The following is a 16690-nucleotide window of genomic DNA, read 5'->3' as shown; positions in this document are numbered from 1 at the left end:
TATATATATATACATAATATTTTAATTATTTTGAAATTACATATATTAATAAATCATCCCATTTTGAGATATATATCAACTTTACAAAATTTTAAACATAGACTATGTTTGTGAATATTATTCGTGGGTGATTGATCTCCAATCATTCACTAATCGCATCATTAAACGGTCTTAGTCATCTTTTTTTATCATCTTCTGCGTGTGTAAGAAGCACGAGCAGCTAGTTTAGACCCTCCTAGATCTAAGGACTTTATGTGCTTATGTTTTTATTGCATTTCCATTTATGTTGCCCCAGGAGTTAGTCTAAAACTTGAGTTAAACCTATCTAATGTAATGACACCCTAAGAATAATATTTAAGGACCCGTCTAGCGAAGTTAGAAAAAATTTAGGAGCTATGATAGATTCCCAATTAACATGAAACTTTACAAACTTAAACTTAGTGACATCCTAAGCCTTCAAAATTTTTCTAGGAATTTTTAGGGCCCTTTTGAACCCCCTAATTAATAAACCCCAATTCACCTTTTAATTAAACCTTGAAAACTTCAAAAAATTATAATAAACCCCAATTCACCTTTTAACTCCAAAAATTGCCCATAATACATCAAACTCTTCCAAATCTAATGGTTAATCTAAAAAATTAAAATCCCTTAATCAGACTTCAATATAAATCTTAATTTAATTCTAATTAAAAATTACCTTTATGATTAAATTAAATAATTAAAAAATTATTAAAAATCCCAATTTTTTCTTAAACACTTGGAAAAACTTTTTTAGGTCATTTCTTACTTTTGGGAGTGATTTGAAGTAGTTTGGAGCTGATTTGAATCAATACCCCTATAATGTCCTTAATTAAATAATTTTAATAATTCATTAAATGGCCTAAACTTCAAAAATTCACAACTGATTATAAAAAATTTCAGATTTAACTTTATGGTAAACTAAATGGTGTTTAACTATAATTAAGGTTTAGTATTTATTAAAAAATATTAAGTTTCTAGAAATCAACATAAACAAAAAAGTTAACTTTCTGATCAATCGTTGTTCATTAATTAGGGTCTGAAACTTCTAAAATTCATAACTTTATGTTGAAAACTCATTACTCATAGTAAGGTCCAATATTTAATCAAACTATTGGAACCTTAAAACCTAAATATTTTTAAAAGCAACCTTTTGAACCCCCTTAGCTTAACGGGTAGGATGACCCGAGACATTCTAAAACTGGCTAACTCAACTTAAAACTTAAAGATTATTACCCTAAGTATTAAAGCTGGTCCACAAACTAAATTAACTAAAATGGACCCCAAAATATTAATAGTTTTCCTTTCGAAACTTCAATAAATATGAACATAATACAGCTTGAACTTACTCAACGTAACACATATCCAAAGCCACATCAACTGATTACTTATACATTGAATTATTTGTTAAGGCACCACTTCTAGTCCTAGGTTAGGCTGGTCCTTTTTTTTCTACTCTGTGTTTTGGCGCTCTTGTATGTGGGACGTATGCTGGTTTCTTTGGATTGATGTGAGCATTTGTTTCCTTATTGTAATGCACTTTATCTGTAATGTGATTATTTATGCGTTAGATCTACCCCTAGGTTAGGGATGATTTATACTAACTCAATCTTATACATGTGGTCGCGCTCATGCAGCACTCAATAAAGGGGGTTAAATTAGTTAATAATTATAAATGCTTGCTACATGTGCTCTATAATACTTATCCCCCAAAATAAAGAAGAGTGTGGTCGAGTGTGTTTATTTTTTTTATGCGCATATATTAACTGCTTGGGATATTTTTATTAGGATAACCATGCTTGAAAGTCTAGATTTTCTCTTTTTATTGTGATATAATTTGATGTAATTTATGATAATATTGAGTTGTAAAAGTCTTCAAAAATCCAGCATTTCAAACACTAGATACCCAAAGGGAGAAAGAAAGGTCTTTCATGGAAATTTCTTACTCATTTGGGTACCCTTATGGAGATGACCCATAGAGGAACTCAAAGACGTTCCATAAAAGAACCCGAAGGAAGATGATCCATCTGAAGGCCCAAAGATGAAGACCTGAAGAAGAAATGCCCAGCTTTTAAGACTTGCGTTATTCAATAGGACTAGAATTCAGGATGTTGTAATTGGAGCCTGACAACCATTACTTTTCTTCAGAGTCTGAGTTATACTATATGTGGTACTTGTCAGGGACTTTAGACTTTTTTTTACTCTGCTTGGTTTTATTTATATTGATATGTTTACATTACTTGCGTAGTAGAACTGCATGTTTTTTTAGGTTTCTTTCTTACATGTGTGTAACCTGACTTCGCTAGGCTCTCTAAGGACTAAATTTTTTTCTAATCGTAACTAAAATTTAATATTTTAGAAATTAAATAACATAAAAATAATGACCTGAGGAATAACCAAAATCGTCTGGGGTCGCATGCATATTAATGCATTTTTTCTTTCTCCTTATTATAAGACACTTCCCCGCTTGCAGGTAAAGTCCAGATAATCCGACCTATGAGGATGAGGTACTGAATATGGGAAAATCTAGTCTTTTCAAAAAAATTATTTTATAAGCCTTTTTAAAATTCTATACACTTGATTTGGATACCTGAACTAGCATGCATTGCATTAAACTGATTAAATCAAAAAATTTAATTGCATTAGTTCTAGAAGCATTCACCTTACATAGGTATAAGGTTAATTAGGAAACTCTCTAGACGTTGGCATTACTTCTAAAAATTAAGCTACCCACCCATCTTTCATAAAGACCGGACAAAATTAATTTTATGCGCTTAGGGGGTTAGCTGACTTTCCTTTTCATGCAGGATATAAGATCAGGTGCATTAGCTATGACACGAGTGTTAGTGTTCATGGCTATTATATTTGGTGACTCGTAGTAGGCCTCATTGGTAGGTAAGTTAATTCCCTATTTTTCAGGGACCATAAGCCTTACCTATATGCGTCACATGAATGACAGCACTTTCATTCTTCTCTGTTGCATGCTTTATGTGCTTGACTTTCTTTTCTTTCCAATACCTTTGTCCCTCTGGATATTAGTATGAGTCATGTGTGTTGACTAAGCCACTTTGAACTCTTTTCTTTCTTTTTGAGTAGGACTTCATAGTCTTTGCCCTATGTGACAATTTCAATTCGGAAATGATAATGTATGATCCTTAATTGAGAGTCTTCTCCTGCCCCGGTATCGAGATGTAATTGACTGCTAGGGCTTGTGCCCGCGGGAAACCGAGTCCCACTATCAAATAAACCCAACTCGAGCTGATGTATCAGGTGGGGGAAACCCGTTGTTTCAATCAAGTCGTGTATATTACTATCTATCGTGGTGCGCTGACGAGAGCCGTTAGCTTCATTATCGGGTTTTATAGTCAATTCGAATCCTACCCGATTTTTGAAACAAGTTGGTTTGTTGAACCTGAACCCGACCAATTTGACAAACGGGTTGACCCTAAGCTGGAATTTTCGTGCCTGGTTCGAGTCATTTCAAATATTGACACCCCTACTTATGGCCTCTCTCTTGTAATAAGAAGTTAATATAATGGATATAGTGATAGAAAATCAATGAAGATATTTGTCGAGGGAGCTAGCTAGCCGACATGTGTTATCATATATTCTCTCACTTATTTTGAAAATGGATGTAAGTTTAAAGTTACAATGATCATAAATCTCTTTCATTTGATTTCTATATTAGTTTCTCACCTTTATTTCTATGTAGAGCAACTTCAATGTAATATTTTATCTCATTCAATCATAAAAATTTCTGAACGTTTGTTTCATTTTGAAACACTTAGAGATCACCAGTTTTTAAAATTGTCTAACCTAGTTGCAAAAAGCCAAAAACATTTTATTACTATTTGAAAGAAATGAATTATGGAAGAAGGAAACCCTCAGCAAGTATTATGTTGATGAATCTCTTTCCCAATCAAGCTTCCAACTCGATGGCTTTTCAGTTAGCAACATTTTTAAACCGTTACATTTTTTCTGTTTTTAAGAAATTTTTGTACTAAAAAAATAGCTTTACAAAGCATTAAGAAAGTCATCCCTTATGCTTCATTTGGGACGGCTTTCTTACTGCTTCTTAAAGCAACTTGAAGAATCAGTAAGAAAGCCGTCTCAAATGAAGTCATAGTTTTGTATTAAAAAGCTACTTAAATGACCCAAACAAAACTTTTGTTTGGAATAACTTTTGACCACGTTTTTTTTAATGTTTTTAAAATCTTTTTGTACTTAAAAATTATTTTAGAAAATAGTAACAAAAATATCCCAAACAAAGCCTAAGAACCTCTATTTCTTTGTTTACAGAAATAGTTCCTAATACTCTCCTTTATTTATACTTCAGTACTCAACACAATTCATTTTTATTGTCTTAATTAGAACTAATTAAGCTAACAAATCATAATTACTTCTAAAACAAATGCCTATAATACAAATTCAACTAATATTTATAAGCTTTTTAAATAAACTCCATTATCTTAATTATTTTCAAATAACTACCTATTTTTGCTTAAACAATAGATGACTGAAAACAGATTAATTATTCTGTCACCCATTCGCTCAGTACTGCTCGGATCCGCTCGGTATCACAGCTCGGTACCGCTAATGTGACGTATTTTGATTGATCTCGGGACGACGTTCTGCATCCAACCTCCACACAGAATAATTTCTCGTGAAAACCAGACCAAAGCAAATACTTCAATCAAATGCTCAGTCTCAAAAATTTTCAGATTTATTTAATGAAAAATAGTTCTGCACTATTACAACAATATACAGAGAGAGAGAGAGAGAGAGAAACTTCACCATATGTTCTCACTTCAGCCAAAGCTGTTTAATTTGGAGAAGATGAAGAAAAAAGGGAACCACATAAGGGTTGAATTGAAAAATAAAAAATAAAAAAGGGAAAAAAAAGTAAGGACAAGTCGACGAATTTTGATTAATATTTCAGCTGCATGGAGGCACATTTGCTATTCCTTGCTTGTGGAGTTCTGCCATTACACTGTCTAGAGAGGGAGGCTTCAGTCCTAAAGGCAGTGGCAGCCATGGCTGAGCCAATACATCTCCAAGTGCTGCATCTATGCTCTCCTTTGACTGAAAACAACATAAAATAAAAAATAAAATAAAACTTCTGAAATGTAGAAAAGAAAAAAAGATTTTGTCTTCAAGATTTAAAAATTTTAAATGTTAATATTTAAGTTTTTAGAGCATGTGTGTCGGGCACGCATATCCTATGTTTTCAATTATTTTTAATCAGATATGTGTCTGACACGTGTCAGACGCGTGTTGGCTAAGTGTCGTATTTTTTCAATTATTTTTAATCAGATTTGTAACGATCATGTCTGACACGCGTCAGACGTGTGTTGGCTGAGCGTCCTATTTTTTCAATTATTTTTAATTAGATTTGTAACGGTCAAGTCCGACACGCGTTAGACGTGTGTTGTTTGTGTGTCCTATTTTTTCAATTATTTTAATCAGATACATAACGGTTGTGTCTGACACCCATTAGACATGTGTTGGCTGACACCCGTCAGACATGTTTTGGTTGACACGCGTCAGACGTGTGTTGGCTTAGTGTCCTATTTTTTCAATTATTTTTAATAAGATTTGTAACGGTCAAGTCCGACACGCGTCAGACGTGTGTTGGCTGAGTGTCCTATTTTTTTCAATTATTTTTAATCAGATTTGTAACGATCGTGTCTGACACGTGTTAGACGTGTGTTGGCTGCGTGTCTTGTTTTTTCAATTATTTTTAATCAGATACATAACGGTTGTGTCCGACACCCGTCAGACGTGTGTTGGTTGTGTGTCCTGTTTTTTCAATCATTTTTACTCAAATATGTAACTACCGCATCCAAAACGTGTTATAAGTGTGTTGGATGTGTGTCCTATTTTTTCAATTATTTTTAATAAGATACGTAAAGGTCGTGTCCGACATGTGTCAGACATATGTTGGCTGTATGTTCTATTTTTCAATTATTTTTAATCAGATATGTAACGGTCATGTCTGACATGTGTCAGACGTGTGTTGACTACATGTCCTATTTTTAAATTATTTTTAATCAGATACGTAACAGCCGTGTCTGACACGCATCAGACGTGTGTTTGTTGTGTGTCCTATTGATTTCAATTATTTTAATCAGATACGTAACAGCCATGTCTGACACGCTTTAGACTGGTGTTGGTCGCATGTCTTATTTTTCAATTATTTTTAATCAGATATGTAACGATTGTGTTCGACACACGTAAGATGTGTGTTGGGCGCATGTCCCTCTCCCATAGGTATAGAAGACACTACATGCCCCCTTAACATGAAGCATTAGTGCAGAGTAACTAATTTGTGTTTTTTTTTTTACTTGGTGTTAGATATATAAATACATAATAATTTTATGGTTTATATGCAAATCTACTAATAAATTAATATGCAAATGAGACTTATTGAGTGGAAAGGGGGGCTTTAATTGTCTCCCCTCTATTAACAAGTGTCTAATTACTATATCCAACATAATAATTAATTTAAGAAAATTTAATATTTTTGAAAATATAATTTATAACTTCAATCAATAAAATAAGCCATTGTAAAAAAAAAATGTAATATACATATTTTTAATTGCATGGCATTACTTCTTTCTAATTATAAAACACCCCTTTTTGTTTTGCAAGATTTTTTTTCTTAAGATATGAAGTTATGATATATTTTATTATGTAAAGTAGACTTAATATTAATTACAAATAAATATAACAAATACAAATTAAGAATAAAATGCTAATAAAATTATGAAAATGTGTATTTCACTTTTAAAAAATTATTATTATTAATATTTTTTTATTATATATAAATAAATAAATAAATATTATGAGGTATTTCTGCAATCACCCTTAAGAAAATTAATTTAAGACACAATTCTACTTTATTTTCATAGTTCTTAGTCAGTTAATTACCGGATGAGCATCGAGTTGGACCAACCGGCCTGTTTGCTTGCACGGTGGCGGCGGCTGCGCCATTGCCGCCGGAATGGCACTGTCCGGCATGTACGTAGGAAGCGGTGGAATTCCGGGAACCGGAAGAGCTGGAAACCTCTGTACATACGTAAGACTCGAATTCAAAATCTCTTAGTTGATAGTCAAAGTTTTCAACCAACAAATCAAAGAGAGATGTGAATATATTACCATTGTCTGCAGTGGTTGAGGAAAGTAAGGCGTTCCCTGCAATACAACAAATGGTGAGTGAGAGAAAAAATTGGTGAATTTTAGAGAGAGAGAGAGAGATAGAGAGAGAGAGAGATTTTATTTGCTAGAATTGTGTCCATGAAATTACAGTTTAAACTATATAGAGGGTTTGTTTGATTTAGGCTAACTAATTAGATTAACTTATCTTATTTGCAAAATTTAAGAAAAAATACAAATTTTAATGATTTTGATGGTAAGTAAAACCAAACATAGTAGAAATTTGCTTATGAGAATAAGCTTTTAGAGGCTAAGGTGTGGATCTTAAGGCTGCTTAGCTTAACGCTTTCTATCTTCTCCCTTACCTATCGATCTATCAATCCCCTTCTTCTCTACCCTACAAATTTCACTTAAATACGCAATCTTATGGTATTTGTGATGTTTTATTTAATATGTGTTTGGGGCAGTTTTCTTACTGTTTTTTAAAGCAACTTTTTAGTATAAAAATTTCTAATTCAAAAAAAAAATTGTATTAGAAAACGGCTATAGAAAATAGTAAGAAAGCTGTCACAAATGAAGATGACTAGTATCATGCCTAAAGTGGATGGTAAACTTTGGTAATGTTTTAAGCTCCATCTCTCTTCTTCCATAGGAACATGTAGGGGTTGGTGTCAATATTGGACACGACCCGAAAACTCGACCTGAACCCGAACCGGGTCAGGTTCGGGTTAAGGTTTTCGACCGGTTTGCAAACTCGGGTCGGGTTCGGGTTGACCCGAAAACCCATTAATGACCCGGAATGACCCGATGCCCTTCCTGACCGGGCCTGACCAAAGCTGCCCGCGCGGAGTCCGAGTGTGCCTGACCGCGCGTCGTTTCGGGTTTGACCCGAACCTGACCAGTGACTCGAAATTGACAGTACCCCTGGGAACATGGTTCCTTCTTAGTCTTCTTTTAAGATAACTTTCTTACTCCTTTTCTCTTTAGAATACGACGAAAATCACTTTAAAAAACTACATTCTCTACAGCAACTTTATAAAATAACGAGGAAATCATCCCAAATGAAACTTTATTCTCCTTTCATATGTGATAGTATTATCCTTCGGCATTCATTCCATAAGTATAATATTCCTATTTGTTCTCTTCTCATAAGTTATAATGATCGGATCGGAGTTTCTTACATCTCTGAGTTTTGGCCTCGCCCTTTCATAGGTGATATATTTATATTTATATTTTCCTCCGATATATGTGGGATTTCATCTTTCTCTCTTTGTTATAACTAATGGTCGCTCTATCTTCTGTCTAGTGCTTCATTTGGGATGACTTTTTTACTACTTTTTAAAACAACTTTTTAGTATACGAATACCAGTTCAATAAATTTCTGTACTAAAAAGCTGTTTTAGAAGTCCATAAAAAAGTTGTTCCATATAAAACATAGATGTCGAAGCTTAGAATGTTGGATATTTTCAAATGACACCATTTCATCAAACCTTTAGATATTTAGATCATTTGATGACATCTTTTCCACCATTAGTGGGTTGCTTAGATCATGAGATGCCATAGGTACATAATTCCATTACCTTTAGATCTTCATATCATAAGATGATGGATGCTATAGTTTGGGTAGGCTGCCCCAATCACAGATCATGATGCACTGAGCACAATATTACATTTTATTTTTAGATTTTCTAATCTTGGGCTGATGAACATTCCATCTTTCATTGATTACCCGAATCATAGGTTAATAGAGGGTATAAATGAGTCGAGTCGAGTATATGCGTGATCACGCTAAGTTTGATTAACTCTTGTTGAGCTCGAGTTCAAGTTTGACTCGGGCTTGTTTAGTGAGTTCGAGCTCGACTTGTTTGAAAATTAGTAGGCTCGTGCTCTGCTCAATTACTAAGGCTCGGCTAGCTCGTTTACTCAAGCTCATTGAGAAAGCTCGAGCTTGGTTTATTATAATATTGGAAAATTAGATTTTAATTATATTTTAATTTTAAAGATGGACTCGACAAGCTTTCGAGTCGAGCTTAGTTGAGCTTGAACTCAAGCTCGACTATACGCTTGAGCTCAAACTTATGACTTGATAAGGTCGACTCATGAGCTTGTTAACGAGTCGAGTTTGAGCTGGTGCTTATGAGCCATTTTGTCTCACTTACACCCCTAATATGAACCGAATCCTGAGTTGAGAGAACCCTTAATTTGAGAGAATTTGAATCCGTAGTTGTATTATCTAACTTGTTTTCTAGAGAGAGAGAGAGAGGCATACCCTTGCAAAATGTGCAGGCCATGGAGAGGCATGAGGAGGCAGCAGAGAGGGCTGAATTGGGTGAGGTGCAACCCATGGAGTGTTAGGTGCTGGTCCTATTGGGACTATCTGCTTAGGCCACATATGAACTAAAGATTGGTTCATTGTAGGGTGACCCCATACATGCAGTGGTCTAAAATGCTGCATGTTTGGGTGAAGATGAAGATGCTGAGGATGAGGAGGAGGAAGAGGAGCATTTGGAGGAAATCCCATTGCCGGCGGCAACCACGTAGCATATAGTTGTCGTCTCTGACTCGAGCTCGTCGTCTCTACCTCCCTCGCCATCATATGCTTTCGGTGCGATCGATATTTCTATTTGAAAAAGAAAAAAGAACATTCAGTCAAATTCACAAACACATCACATACTAAAAAATAATATGAGCTACATACTTTCAGTAAGGCTTCATTTGTGACATTTTTCTTATTACTTTCTAAAGCAGCTTTTTAATACAAAATTTCTAATTCAGAATAATTTTGTACTAAAAAGATGTTTTAGAAAGCAATAGAAAAGATGTGCGAAATCAAGCCTAAATTATGATTAAAAAATAAATTTTTGCTTCCATATTCTAATTAATTATACTAATATAAGTTTTAATTTCTTAAAGCTGTTATTAAAAGATGTTTAATATTTTTTAAAAGAAAAAGAACGAAATGAAAAAAATGAAAGAGTCACGATGTCGATGCCCATGAGCTCCAGAATCCTTGACGGCACCGCCTTCTCTACTCCCAGTTGCTCCACCGCCTGAACAAATCGCCGGTGAAGCTCCGCCGTCCAATCCACCTAAATTACAGAATTGCCATTTACATCCACTGATTAATTAATTGATTAATTGATAATTAAGTATTCTTTATATATATTTAATTATCAATTATGTTTAGATGATTAGTTTAATGAACTCATTATAAAATATTATTTAATGGAAAATAAAGATCAAAATGATTATTTAACTCTTTATAAAGTACTAAAATAATTCGTAACTATATTAAATAATTATTTTGATCTCTTAATTTTTAAAAAAGAATCAAAATAATATCATTGTGTGATTATTTTGGTTCTTCTTTAAGGAGTTAAGATATCAAAATAATTCTTTAATATAGTTGGAACTATTTTGATCTTTCATAAAATGTCAAGAAATAATTTTAGCCCTTTTTTAATTTTTTAAATAATAGGGATAATTATTTATAGTTATGTGAATCTATAAATATGATATATTTTTCAGACGAAAATGCTAATGCATTTGTGAAAAAGAAGTTTTCATTATGAAATTCTTTTTAGTAGGGGTGTCAAAATGGGTTAACGAGTCAGGTTTATGATTCAACCTGTAGAGTAAACGGGTTAAAATGATGGATCTTAGCCCAACCCACTTGCAACCCAAATGATCTGAACCCTACCAGATAACCTATTTTGATTACAAAATTTAATTTTTAACTATAAATTTTAAAGAAATTGATCAAAAATAAGGATATTGTTCCAACAAGCAAAAAAAAAAAAGATCACTTTTGAGTAAACGGGTTAAAATGATGGATCTTAGCCCAACCCACTTGCAACCCAAATGATCTGAACCCTACCAGATAACCTATTTTGATTACAAAATTGAATTTTTGACTATAAATTTTAAAGAAATTGATCAAAAATAAGGATATTGTTCCAACAAGCAAAAAAAAAAAGATCACTTTTGGGTTAAAATGGATTCGCCAATCAACTCGATCAATTTGACCCAATTAATAAATTGGTCAAAATTCCGAACTCAAAACCATCGAATTTATTAAACATATCAACGTAAACCTAAAATTTTTTGGGTCAACTCTTGGGCCAAGTTGGTGGGTCGAATCATTTTTTAACACCCCTCCATATCTTATTGATCAAATTTCGAAAAATAAAATAAAATTTATACTTAGGCAAATCCTTGAGAAACACATGTTCACAACATTCTTCTCTCTCAATTTTTAGGTTTTTTGTTAATTTTTGGTGCTCAGTGTAGCAAAGCTTAATTACTCTTGCCCCTAAATGAAGATGAATGTAAATATCTCTCCACCTACTGGTTTATTGAGTGAAATTAAAAAAAATTAGGGTTACAATATCAAATTTGAAAGCGAACTCCTAATTTGAGTGTTAGGTGATAAATATTTAATCATCTCCAAACTAATATTAGAACACTTTGGCTTCATTTTCTATCGTCACGATGATTGAGACTTGGCTTATCAAAGTTCGAACTTAAGAACCGTCCAGATTCTGAGTGTGCGCAGCAAAAACGTAAGTACTATGCGCACACTGCTCTTTTACTGTGCACACTCATATAATCTGGACACAGCTCTGATCTGAACTCCGCACGTAATAATATTTCGTGGCAAAGACCCCCTGAAGATGTTTGGGTTTTCTCCACCTACCCATTACGTGAAACTAAAGAGTTACGGTCGTGTTTTTAAATTCGATTGAGAAATCTTACCTCGAGAAGAGATCATAAACCCGTTCGGTGTCGAATCATGTAAACGTCTTTAGATCTTATTTTTGTATATTTATTCAATTAATTGCCTTCGGTTTAATTGTTCATCTAAAGGTCAGTCTAATTCATATCTCGTGTGATTATGTAAGAGTAGAACTAATCATCTTATGTTTAATGGTTAAAATTGCTCTTATTTAGCATAAATTTTTTTAATCCTCACTTTTATCTTTGTATTTGAACATTAATATGAGTTTATATAGTGTGTAGCATGATCAAATATTTTTCTATCATTTTTCCAACGGATTATGTATTCGTCGGAAATTTTTCCGACGAATTTTTCGTAAAAAATTCACAGGAGCCGGTGGCCTGACAAGTGATTTATCGGCATAAATATTTCTGCCAGAAATCCACCATAAACATTAATTTCGCACGAAATTTGATCATTTTCCGGAAAAAAAATCGCCGCCAGAAAATGATATTTTTCATGTAGTGATTTACAATGTGTAATTGAGCTAATCTTTGCAAGATAATATATTTTTGGTGGAAAATTTATATCTTTTTGGTTACTAAAATATAGTAAATAATAAATAAAAATATATTTAGAATAATTTAATATTTTCAAAAAAAAAATCTCAAGACATTTTTAAATAATTTTAAGTGAAAAAAAAAGTATACCTTCACCTTTCTCTTCCCATTGGAGCCCTTTGCTTGCCCGGCAGTGGACTTTCTTGCTCTGTCCTTCTCCGGCGGCGTCTCCGCCGATGAATTTGACTCCGATGCTGCCGAGGTCTCTTCCTTTATTTCACAGCTCAGAACCTCCTCATGATTAGTCAGAGCCATCTCCTCTTCTCTTTCCTCTTGTTGACTATCTCTGCCGGCGCAGCTGGCTTCGACTTCCACGGCCGATGTATCCGGCCCCGGTAAGTCGATGTCATCGATCTGGAGCCCGGGAAGGAGATCGGAATCATCGAATCCGGCCAAAAGCTCTGTTAAATCGAAGTCGAAGTCGACCGAGAAGTCGTCCGAAGCTGGGAGCTGGTTGGCAGCGCCGCCCACATCTCCTGCTCTGTCTCCGTTTGTGGAGCTCCTCAGTGCTGTTACTGCTAGCATCCCAATGGAGCAAGGCGCAGAAGAGAGAGAGAGAGAGAGAGAGAGAGAGAGAGAGAGAGAGAGAGAGAGGGGATTAGTAGTAGTAAAGAGAGGAGGAAGTCACGTGATATTAACTATTGCATGGAGCTAGTTGTAGTGAAAAAATTGGGTCCCCACAATCTAATCAAATTTTACTGGTGGTGATTTTAAATTTATTAATTTATTTTAAAATAAATTTGACACAATAGAACTAATTTTAAAAATATATTCAATAATGTTAAGATTAATTCTCCTATAATTTTGATTATGATATCTTGATAAAAAAATTTTGATCAGAAAAGTTATAATCTTGTTAGACTTAGCTTCATTTGGGACGATTTTTTTATTGTTTTATAAAATATTTTTTTAATACTAAAATTTTCTTATTGATTCAGAAAAAATCTTTATAAAGCAACAAAAAACCGTCCCAAACGAAGCCTAATGATTTTTTTTGGCTTCTTAAAACAATTTTTTAGTGCAAAAATAAAATTTTTATACTAGAAAGCTATTTTAAGAAGCAACAAGAAAAGTGGACAACTTTCTTATTAATTCTTGAAGCAGCTTTTACTAGAAAGCTACTTTACGAAGTAGTAAGAAAGCCATCCCAAATGAACGTGAATTTTTGGTATTAAAAAGTTGTTTTAGAAAATAATAAGAAAATTGTCCAAATGAAATCTTAAGCTCTTGGATCAAATTAATCGGAATTCAAACTGGCTGAACTCAAATCAGTTTGAAGATCTAATCATCTAAAAAATTGGCTCGTGGCTTGATTTGATTCAAGCTCAATCGTAGCCATAAATCAATTCAATATATAAATAATTTATGATCTTCGAGCTAAAATCTTAACTCTGGATTAATTAATTATGATTATGATATCTTGATAAAAATTTTTCGATCTTAAAAGTTCTAATTTTGCTAGATTTAGGTTTTGTTTGGAATAACTTTTTGTTACTTTCTAAAACAGCTTTCTACTACCAAAATTTCTCAAATTAGAAAATTTTAGACTGAAAAGTCGTTTTAAGAAGCAGTGCGAAAGCTGTCCCAAACAAAACATGAAGCTCTTGGTTCAAATTGATTCGAATTCGAGCTGGCTGAACTCAAATCAGTTCGAAGTCCCAATCACCTAAAAATTCGGCTCGTAGTTCGACTTGATTCAAGCTCAAGCTCAATCTTTCTCAAAAAATCAATTCAATCTTCAAATAATTTAAGATCTTGAGCTAAAATCCTAACCCTAGATGAAGGCCATGCATCCCTAGTGGAGGAGAAGATGCTGGCCTGAGAAGAGAGAGAAAACCATTATGAGGACTACTTGATCTAGTGAGTTTTGGAAGTATTTAGAGGAGAGAGAGAAGAGAGAGAAAGATCTCTACCACAAGATTTCATCGATTTTTTATTTTAAATTTTCTATTAGTAATTTTTGTTCGGATATGCACGAGCGCACGTAGTCATATTCTTTGTATTTGGTTAAATTTTCTTAAATAATTTTAAAAATAATGGAAAAATTAGGTGTCCACAAATCTCATTCAATTATTGGAGAGGAGATAGAGAGAGAAAGAGAGAGATAGAGAGAGAAAGAGAGACAGAGATGCCATGGATGCAGAGAGCTGTGTCTGTACTCTTAATTTTTAGAGGAGTGAGAGGAGAGGGAACAGAGAGGCTTTGTTTGTATTTGTTCTTATTCTCTCCTATAATCAGATGGGACTTTTTCTACATTATTTTCTCTTTCTATCTCAAGAATCTTTTTCTACATTATTTTCTCTTTCTATGTCAAGGATGACAGCCAAGGATGAGGTGGATAAAAAAATAAATTATGAGCTTGAAATTATTTTATTTAAGGTTTTTATTAAAGTAAAAAATAATCATTATTAATTGTTTATTAAAATACTATATGTTCATAGCTTTAAATACAAGCATAAAATTATGTTATATTTAAAAAAAATAAAAATAAAAACAATAAGTACATAAAAATATTAGAAAATATTACATAATAATACTTTAAATTTATTCTCATTCTCTTTAAAGTAATAAAAAAATTATTTATTTCACCACAATTTGATTGGGCAATCTATTATTTTTTGCTCTATTTTGAAATTTAATTCTCCTATAGATTGCAAAAAATATCTCATTAAAAATTTTTAAATTAGGAAATTCCTGAATAATTTTTTTTTCTCATTTTGAAAAAAAAAATTAATCAAAAATTTGATAAAGAGAAAATCATTTTAAAATGAAGCAATCTCATAATACATATGGAAACTTGATTTTATATGAATTATAATACATGTAACTAATCAGATAAGCTTGATGTTTTTCAGGGAGAAATATTTTTAAAATTTTATTTTGGACAAAATTACCCCCTATTATATGAAATTGAGTCCGAACACATACCTCTGATCAAGCGAGTTAATTGAACTTAGTTGTATTGGCCTATTACAACTAAATTTGAACTATACTTGAATCTTATTCAAATAACATTAGAACATCGCTAGAAATTTGCTCGAACCTCGATTTAATTCAAGCTTGAACAATAAATTGTGCCCTCATTGATGCCATGTGTTGAGGTTAGTGCCTGGGCAGTAAATTGTGCCCTCCATATCACCGAGTCCGAGGATTCCTCTGACTTGCTCCCCCCGGATCATCTGTGTGATCGTCATCAATCTCCATCTCCACAAGTTGATGATGAGTTGTGAATGTCTGATTCTCCATGTTGATCAATCTTTAATTGCACGATGTTTGGAAACCATTTAGTAATCCAAATTGTGGTTTGAACCTTCCAACAACGCCTTGAGTACTTGATTTGAACTCATTTGGGCTCGAATTGAGTCAATTTTGGTGTCGTTGGGTTCATATTTTCGAGATGTTCAGTTTGACTATAAGTTTGCTAAAATCGGAGTTCGGATGATCCCAATTTTAATTTTGGAAGTTTTCAACTCGATTTTGCCTCAAGATTCGCGTCTGATTAAGATGATTTTTTGATGATGTATCAATTACCATAATTTTTAAGAATAATTTATTTATTTAGAAGTTTAAGATTAATTTGCAATTTACAAAATCGTGTATATATATTACATTTTGTAAATATAAAATGGCTAATTCAAATTTACGAGAGAGCCATTATAAAATTTATACGATTTTGTGCGTGAAAATGCCCTTATTATATTTAAAAGATGTGTGGGGTTTGAAGCCCATATTGATGCATTGATATGTAAGAAAAATCTACATTTTATAATTATTTGATTTCATGGACAGGATTCATTGATATGATTTTGGGACCTCAGAATGACATAATCTTGACACTTGGCAGAATATTTTTTATAAAAAAATTATAGGATAGAGATTAAGGGTGTGAATTCGAGTCGGTCGGTCGAGCGGAAATGGACTTTATCCGAATAAATTAGATTGGAGTTCGACATGCTTATTATACGGGATAAAATGCCTGATCCAAATCCGCCTAATTTGATCCTAAATAGTTTGAATCCGCCCATTTAATTCGAAAATAAACTGTTCTACGTAAATTCGACTCATTTGCAGGGTTAATCCAAAATCCAACTCAAAAATTAATTGGATCAATATTTTCAATCTGAACCCATCATCCTGAAGATTAATCTATATGCAACACTGCTGTGGGGATCAAGCACTG

The 16690-nt window shown here is 33.1% G+C and overlaps 1 protein-coding gene across 1 annotated transcript; it reads right to left on the bottom strand.

The window, feature by feature from the left end:
• Positions 1-4716: 4716 nt before the first annotated feature.
• Positions 4717-13105, bottom strand: LOC110092244 (probable transcription factor GLK1). Its single transcript, XM_028695963.1, has 7 exons — positions 12601-13105; positions 10130-10262; positions 9872-9882; positions 9443-9793; positions 7177-7212; positions 6949-7086; positions 4717-5100 (listed from the first exon to the last, which is right to left on the bottom strand). The coding sequence occupies exons 1-7, from the start codon at positions 13033-13035 to the stop codon at positions 4954-4956; spliced, it is 1251 nt and encodes a 416-aa protein (XP_028551796.1). The 5' UTR covers positions 13036-13105; the 3' UTR covers positions 4717-4953.
• Between the last annotated feature and the right edge of the window lie 3585 nt (positions 13106-16690).

Source organism: Dendrobium catenatum, unplaced genomic scaffold (genome assembly GCF_001605985.2).
Source record: "Dendrobium catenatum unplaced genomic scaffold, ASM160598v2 fragScaff_scaffold_716, whole genome shotgun sequence".
NCBI lineage: Eukaryota > Viridiplantae > Streptophyta > Magnoliopsida > Asparagales > Orchidaceae > Dendrobium > Dendrobium catenatum.
The sequence above is the reverse complement of the archived record's forward strand: the minus strand, read 5'-3'. Positions and strand labels throughout refer to the sequence as shown.